Source organism: Condylura cristata, unplaced genomic scaffold (genome assembly GCF_000260355.1).
Source record: "Condylura cristata isolate star-nosed mole 26May11 unplaced genomic scaffold, ConCri1.0 scaffold00017, whole genome shotgun sequence".
Taxonomy (NCBI): Eukaryota; Metazoa; Chordata; class Mammalia; order Eulipotyphla; family Talpidae; genus Condylura; species Condylura cristata.
In genome coordinates, this window is record NW_004567118.1 from 42,258,835 (window position 1) to 42,267,779 (window position 8,945).

The 8,945-nt window shown below is 37.1% G+C and overlaps 1 protein-coding gene across 1 annotated transcript in view; it reads left to right on the top strand.

Annotated features, from left to right (window-relative positions):
- HSD17B3 (hydroxysteroid (17-beta) dehydrogenase 3) overlaps positions 1-8,945 on the top strand; it is a 39,857-nt gene that overhangs the window by 18,347 nt on the left and 12,565 nt on the right. Inside the window, exons 3-6 of the mRNA XM_004685177.1 lie at positions 4,308-4,383; positions 6,010-6,117; positions 7,097-7,164; positions 8,367-8,402. Coding sequence (XP_004685234.1) covers positions 4,308-4,383; positions 6,010-6,117; positions 7,097-7,164; positions 8,367-8,402 — 288 coding nt within the window. The remainder of the gene's footprint in view (positions 1-4,307; positions 4,384-6,009; positions 6,118-7,096; positions 7,165-8,366; positions 8,403-8,945) is intronic.

Genomic DNA, 8,945 nt, shown 5'->3' on the forward strand with positions numbered 1-8,945 from the left:
GCCTGTACCCCAGTTCTGAAGCATAAATAAATAAGTTTAAAAAAAATGTTGGGTTTTCAGGGTCACACAGAAGTGCCCATTCTGTATTAACCAATTCAGACAATGAAGAAGGTATGGGAAATAAATTGGAAATCATATTGTATACAGAACATACAACAAGATGGGGTGACACTCTGTCCCTTGACTTGCTCCTCCTCCTTCACCTGCCCTTGGGTTTGGGGTCACAGCTAGGCAGAAGGTAGAACCCAGAAAATCTGCCTAAATCTCTCTTAATTGTGACTCTCTTTATCATATTATATATTTTTTTATATGAGTGAGGAATCCACTGGGGTCTCAAGAATCACATTATCAGTACTTAGGCGGGAACTGAACCTCAGTATTTAATTTTAGATTTTCTTCTTTCCATAATAATTCAGTTCATGAGGGAAACCACTCAATGTAAGCTATGGGCAGCAGGCATAGTTAAACACCTACCAGACCCCTCATCTTTCTTCCATGGTATAGAGAGTAGCTAGTAAATGATTGTTCAGCCCAAGCATTTTGCAGACTCCTTGACATTTAGGTGGAAGAGTATAACTAATTTTGCCAATGAAATGGAACAGAAATCATGTGTGTCACTTCAGGGTCAAAGTGGTTAAGGAAGGGGATGTGTCTTCTCTCTTTCTTTCTTCCCTTTTTTTTTTTTTAAAGATTTATTTATTTATTTATGCATACAGGCCAGAGGTGCAGGGGTGGAGAGAGGGTTCACCAGACACAGAGTGGGGAGCAGAACAGGCAAACTGATGAAGTACACTGCTGGGAGGGTCAGGAGAGGTCTGCCGCGCCATGTGGGTCTCCTCCGGGCTGGGGCTCAAACTTGCACCGAAGTGACTGCCGCTGGCTTGCAGTGCTGTGTCCTAACCCATTGATCACCAGGGAGGGCCATTCTACTCTTTCAGTCCTTACACTAACTGGGTATCATTTCCTTTGGCAATCTTAGAAACACTGTGCTAATGATGGAGAAGCTTTTCTCAGCCATGGGCCTTGAACTGATGTATGGGTTAGTGTCTATTATATAAGAAAACAACAACAAACACAGAAAACCAACCAAACAACCACTCCCTGTTCTTCATGGTGTTAAGTCAGTTTCAGTTTTATTTTTAATAAACTAAGTTTTTAGAGTTATTTATTACAGCATCTAATGTTATCTTACTCATGGAAACTAACAAGAAATATCCACAATTTATATGAAAGAAATTCTTAAACACAGGAGATTTGAATAGATCTCATATTTATAGATAAAACAACTGATTGCTTCCAGATGTAACTTCCCCCCAAATGTCTAACTTCAATATAATACTCAACTTGAAATTTTATCATTTATTTGGAAGTTTAAAGTAAGAAGGTAAAGTAAAAACATTTTGAAAGTGAATATAAATGGTAGGGACTTTATCAGACTGTGGATATCAAAATTGACTATAAGATTATGGAGTGGCAGTTGTTACAGAAAGGAACAAGTGAAATAATACAGGTAGGTCTATAGCTATGACATATGACTAGGTTAACATTTCAAATCAGGGAAGACTGGACAAATAGAAAAATATTCTTGAGACAACCGGTCACCAGTATAAAAAAATACAATGCTGGATGATTTTAAACACACTATTCTCAAAATTAAACAACAAAATAAACCAACTATAAAGAGTTATAGGAAAATGTGTTTATTACCCTACAGTTTGAAAAAAATCATAAAGGAAAATTTTCAAAACCATAGGGAAAATTTTCACAAATTTGATAATATATGTAATGTATGGCAAGGACACCAAAAGCAAAGGAGAAAATACTTGACACACATATAGAAGACAAATAATCAACACCCAGAATATATAGAAACAGAAAATCATATGCAGTTGTAAGAAAATGTTGCATAACCCAATAGATGGATGAAGGATATATCCTAGTAACTCACAAACATACGAAAAGATGCAGAATCCCACTGATAGTTGAAAAACACAAAGTAAAACAATATGGGTATATAATAGCTTAATCATTAAATTAGAAAAAGTAAAAAAGCTTGCTAATATCAAATACGGACCAGAGTATGAGGAAATAGTTATAGCTTTATTTTTAGTGCAGTCTTAAGAATACATTTGCCAGTACTATTAAAATTTTAAAAAGTATGTACCCTTTGACAACAATTCCACTTCTTGACCATGTACTCTGGGAGTTCATGCTCTTTTATGTGCAAAAAGCTCTAGATACAAAGCTCTTCATGGTGGAAATATTGGTAAGTGGAAAACATGGAAACAACATAAATGCTCATCCAAAAATGAGCTATAGAAAACAATGAAGCAATGTAAAAGAATAAAGTGGTTCTACGTGGACAAAGGTGGAAATAAATGATTCGTAGAAATGTGATACACATGAAAGTAAAAAGATAATACTTATAATGTCCTTTATAGAGGGTGAAAGGAAAGAAAACCCACAAAACAAATTTTATCTCTGTGTACTTATGTATACATGTGACGATAAGGAACACGTCCAAAGCCCCAATAAACTTAAGACACCTGGGATGAGGAGGTGAGTGGGACTGCAGGGGTGCAGGGGATGTCTTCGACAATGGAAATGCATTTTTATATTTAGTAGTATAATTAAACAAACAAATTTAAAAAGATATCAATGCAGATGCTTCAACCCAGAGGTTTCTTTTATTATTTTATATAATTTTTTTTACATTATCCTTCATTTTGTACATTTTTTCATCTCGGTTGTAATCCCTGCGGATTTCTTACCACCACTTCACCCATGTGCTATCATCATAGTCCTGTGTGCTCTCCCCGCCCCAGTTTTGATCTTGTTTCTCTTTCCTTCCCCATAGAATGTCTCTGGTTTATAGTTGTTATTTGATGTTCTTTTTTATTTTATTACAACTACTATATATACATATTTAATTTTATTTTTTCCTGATCTCTTACACTCCTGCTATGAGTGAAACCATCTAGTATTTTTCTTTTTATTTCTGGCTTATTTCACTAAGCATGATCTTTCTCAGTTCTATCCAGGTTTCTGCAAATGGCATGAGTTTATCTTTTTTGATTGCTGAGTAAATATTCCATTGTTTATATATACCACATCTTCTTGATACCGTCATCTGTTTTTGGGCAATTATCAACTCAGAGGTTTTTAATCTGATAGTTTTGGTGGAAACTGATGTTTCTCATTGACATCTTTTAGGCTGATCTGAGATCATTGACTTGAAGATTGAATTATTGGCAATTAGAGACCATATATTACACCCTTTAATTCAGTTTCTTGTGTGCTTTCTCTAATATTTATTCTTCACTAAAATAATGGTGTAGTGCACTTTGGCTGCACATACACTGAAAGTGGAACAGAACAGAGAAGATCAGCTTAGGCTGATCTGTGAAAACATTTCTTATTTCATTAAGAAAGACATGTTATGTGTATCTTCTCTGCCATGACTGAAAAAAAAAAAAAGAAATGGTAAATCATTTAATTAAAACCATTGAAAGTTATTTCAATGAACTGGGCCCTTTGTCACTAATTCAATATCATCAGTCTCTTGCTTACATGAATTCTGCTTTTTCAGTTTTGGCTTCAGGAAAAGCTGTAACTTGTCTCATTAGCATTTCTAGGAGGAGTCTTGGTCTGTCTGTTATCTTCCAGCACTGGAATTGGGGGACCCCAGTGGCTCTTAGTGCATATGACTTTGTGTGCTTTGTTTGGCAACCCTGAGCCTAGGCAGTGTCCATCCTGAAGTCATGATCTTGCTGATCTCCAGGAAGCATTCCATCTGTTTACTCTCTAGCTCTTATTCTACTTTCTGTCCTGTGGTGCCAGAAAACAGAGCAAGGCCTCAGGGTTATGTCCATGCTCCAGCTAAGTGAAGCACAAGAACATCTTTGTAAATGAGATGCACCTCAACATTTCTTGCAGAACTGTTTTTATTGGGGGAGTATTCTGTAGACTCCATGACAAAAATTACAGTATAATATCCTTCAAATTCTGAATTCTAAAATACATCTGACCCCAAGCTCTTCAAATAAATGGGCATTCAGATTATAATAGATCTGACATATGATATATATCTACAAATAAACTAGTTTTATATATATCATTTAGCCTGGTGCACTGTGTGGTTTGGATCATAACAAAAATGTCACTTTCTATACCTTTAAAATCAAGAGAAATAAGCATACAAGCATACTTCCTACAGTCACATAGGTTGTAGTTCACTTTTAAAGCAAGGCTTCCCTGTCTACTTACCTTTTTTCTTTTTTTTTTTGCTTTTTCCACTTCCCATCCAGTTAGCAAGACAAGGACTCAACGTTGTGCTTATCAGCCGAACGCTGAGCAAACTACAGGCTATTGCTGCAGAGATAGGTAAGTGACCCCAAGGAATAAAGGAGAAGTGTGTAGTGCCCACTAGCTGTGTCTGTTCCTGTCCTGCCTGTGGTCACATCTGCCACCATCAGCGAGTGCTCTCTGGAACTGGGGCCACATGTCCTGCAGGAAGCCCAGCTTAAAGTTGCGTGCAGAGCACTAATTGGGCTTTGACTCACCAGTGATCCTCTGGGTTAGGTGAAGCGGAAACAGATACACACACAGAGGTCCAATTTCTGCTTTGGTCTGCTGCTTTCATGTCTACAATTAGCTCCCTCATCCAGAGGCCCCCATGATCCGATTGCTTCTAGCACTCCCTTCAAAAGTAGAATTTGTGTTTGGGATTTCACTTTCTTTCCTTTTCATACTTCACTCTTTCCAAGGAGATGAGGGATGATGCACAGGGCTGGTCATCAGTTTAAGAAAATTTTGACCCAGGATGTGTGGTGGTGAAGGTTACACTGTACAGCCTTAGTAGGCAGCATTTCTACAAGAATGTTGTATTATTCCGCTCTTCTCTGAAAACTTCATTACAGATAATGATCATCATATTCCTTTTGAGAACTTAATTTTGATAATTATTAATTTAGTCATGAATAGACTTCTTAACTCAAAAGAATGAGTCTTAAATTATGAAGACTTATAAAGTCCATAACAAGTGGCCTGGGTAAGAGTCCCATGTCCCTGGGGGAGATGTTGGAAGAGACAGTTATGGGAGTGTGATTTGAGGAGGACATGGTTTAGTGTCCATGAATCATTGAATCATGCTTTTGTTCTGCCTGGATATCAAAAGTAACTTCGACCATGATTAGGACTTTCTTCATTGTTTCCATTGCAATGTGAAGCAAATGAAGCCCAAGAATGAAGCCCAAGATTGCTTGCTCCAGAAACAATGGGCATAATTCCAAAAGTGAGCATGTAGCAAGTGGTAAAATCTGCCTGTCACTTCTCTATCTGCAAGCTGCTGTTCAAGGCTGGTTCCCAAGGACTGGTGGAAAGAGTGTTGATTTGGAGGGAGCAGTGGGGGTGCCCTTGGGCAAGCAAGTTAATTTCTGAGACCCTCTGAAAAAGAATAATATCTGCTTTACAAAGCTGCAGAGAGGAATAAAAGAATCTGTTGTGTGGATAAAGTCTGTGAACATTAATGTGTTGGACAAATTCATAGGGTTGCTGTCCTCCGTGTGGAGGAAGCCTGATCACCAAGCAGAGGCAGCATCTGATTGATCTGACAGCCCCTTAATCCAGAATTCAAACTTGAGCATATACCTGGGTGGAGTACTTACAAAAACAGATTTTAGGGTTTCTATTTAGGGGGCAGGGGGCAGAGCCCAAGACCCTGTGTTTCTAAAAATTACCTGAGATGCTGATGCTTTGATCTGGACCCCACTTTGAGAAAATCTGCATTAAATCTGCTGAAGTGCATATATTTACCACTGAAGTGACACTTAGAAACAAACCAGCAAACCAGCATTCACAAATCTTTAAACACACCCATGGCTATTTCTTATTTCTAATTGGAGTAATACAACTATTCTCTTAAATATCTGTTCACATGGTATAGGGACATCAAGGGAAGGGGAGGCTTAGACTGCTGTTATTAAGTAATAACTGATGTCTGTACCACAGAGTGGACAACAGGGAGAAGTGTGAAGGTTATACAAGCTGATTTTACCAAAGATGACATCTATGAGCATATTAAGGAAAAACTTGAAGGTTTAGAAATTGGAATTTTAGGTAAGTAAATCGCAAAATGCAAAGCTTTTTATAATTATCTTAATGACACACAACTATTTCACGGTGGTTTGAGCTTAACTCGTGACAGTATTTTAAACTGCTATATTAAAATTTAAATCTTCAAGAGGCATTACTAAAGAAACTGACTTTGGAATATAGCAAAAATATATTTTGCTACATTCATACATCAACCTTTCCAACTATATTTTCTAATATTAAAATTAAGTTGTTTTTACCAAACTGATACTGAAAGGAAGAGATTCTTAGAAATATTGGTTCAAAAGAATTAGCTTAGCAAACAAACATTGCTTTGATCGATTTATGAAATAGTGTTGTTATTAGAAAGCTGAATCTGAATCAGAAAACAATTTTTTCCCTGTGATTTATAAACTAGCTATTTTGTTACCATGTACACAACATACTATCTCATACAAAGATGGAAGTAAAATTTGTTTTCTAACTTCTGATGAATTAAAAGAAATATTGCATTTTTTGCAATAAAAATTTTAAACATTATTGCAGAAAAACTGGAAAGAATAGATGAGCCCATTAAAGAACTACAAATTACTTAAAATCACAGTAAGTTGAGACAGTATTTTGGTATATATCTTTCAAATACATTTATAGCCATCTTTTCCAAACTAGAATTAGAGGACTATTTTTAAACATAAAAAAAAAAAAAAAAGACATATCTCACCAATGGCTTCTTTTATCTTTAAGCTTCTAGATGGCTGTAGCTTTCAGCAGCTGTGGTGCATTCTTCCATGTCATTAATTTCAAGTGCTTCCTTTATTTTCCTTCCAATGTCCTCACTGCTATCAAATCATGTTGCAATGAATGGCTTCATTTATAAATACGTTTGTATGTGTTTCCTTAGAAAGAGTTCCCAAAAAAAGATTCTAGGGTGACTATGAACAATTTTGCATAAATTTTACTGTAAACTCTTCTGACATTTTTTTTTTTTACCTCTTCCTCTCAGTCAACAATGTTGGAATGCTTCCAAATCTCCTCCCAAGCCTTTTCCTTACTACAGCAGATGACATTGAGGTAGGCCTGTGCTTTTTGTGGATGGGTTCCCCTCACCTAGGTCCTGGGCCCCCTGGCTGGGTCATTACTAAGGCTGGGGTGTAGGGCAGGGCAGGGCAATGGGAGTATTTTGCATTCCAGCAGGTGTCTGGAAGGCCATCTTTCTTTCCACCATAGTACCAGTCAAGAGCATTGGTTTTCACAATCATCTCTTAGATGAGGACATTGTCCCTTTCTCTGCACGTCAAAACTTACCTTTCCACTGTCTGATTCTTTAGGACTCTGAGCTCAGCTTTATGAGGGAGGTAACAAATTTGTAGCTGTTGGAGAGGGCCAGTTTTGGCTTTCATTGTCTTCCAGGGGAATATGATTGTTCAGTTTTCATTGGGAGGGGGTTGATGACACAAATTCTGTGACTGTGGTTTCGGCAAGCCTGATCCAGACCCATGGTCCCTTTGTTGGGCAGGAGGGAATTTCTTATGCATGAGCAGTCTTGGAACATATCCTCAGGCCCTGACCTTTGAAGCCTGTTGTTACGGATCAATTCTGAACAGGTTAGCATTGCCAGGTCCTGCAAGTATTCCTATGGTCCTGAATACCAGGGTGACATACAATCCCAGGTGGCTCCAAGGTCACCATAAATCCTTGCCAAACCCCTTTCTTGTTTGCATGTCACCCATGGTCCCTGTTTTCCAAATTTCCTGTTTGTGGCACAAGTCCTTATCTCTCCATTAAACTGCTGCCCTGTTTGCTTCTTATTTCTCTTTATGTACTTGTGCTTCTTTCTTTGTTGAACCCTCTTCCTGTTTTGTCTGAATCTAAAAATTTCTTTGTAGCCCAGAAGCTCTACCTTTATTATACAATTTGCTTTTCTATTCTGTTATTTTTTCTCAGACTCGTTGATACTAAGCCCTCTTCCTTTGGAAAGGAAATTAATCACCTCCCTTTGGAAAATCTTTGCCTCTGTTCCTTCCTACTACTTTGAGGAAACTTTTGATTTCAAGATCACATTCTGATAGAATCACTGTACAGGTGTCAGACATTTTCCATCTCTAGCACACTTAGTGAATGTCAGTTAGGAGCTTAATTTGTAGGCTGAATGAGTGAGGAGACCTGCTAAGATAAACAATTTTGCCCACTTTATGGTTCTTTAGCACTGACTACTTCTTAAGAGAATTTCTCAAATGTGTTGGCTGATTCATGATTGTGATTATTTATTTCAGAAACTCATCCATTGTAATATCACCTCAGTAGTGAAGGTATGTGATTCAATGTCTGTACCAAATGCATTAAAATGTTGTTATTGTGGGCAACATTGTCCCCTTCCCTGTAGAAGCAAAATTCTTTGAAATTGAACCACACTTGATTGAGAGACTATGTACTGGTCATTTAACTGGTCTCATTTGGTTTTCATCAAGAAAATAGTGATGGATTCATTCTCCCTAGTATCTAAGTTCTGTTTTTGTGTTCAGTTTTGATATATGTCAAGACATATTAGACCTGATAGTGCCAAAATTTATTCAGGATTCCAAGGCAACCTTCAAAAAATTTAATACTTTCCTCTGATTCTATTTGTTTGGAAAAATGACAGAGGACATGGCTTTATTTTTTTTAGTTGATTTTTAAAATCTTTTTATAATATAATAATTTTTACATCATTTTGTACATTTTTTTTTTCATCTCAATTGTGATCCCCGTGGGTTTCCCATCACCGAGGGACATGGCTTTGATTTTTAAGAACTTCTTGTGTTCAATGAAAATATTTGTGGGGCTCTCCCTGGTGGCACAATGGGTTAAAGCAC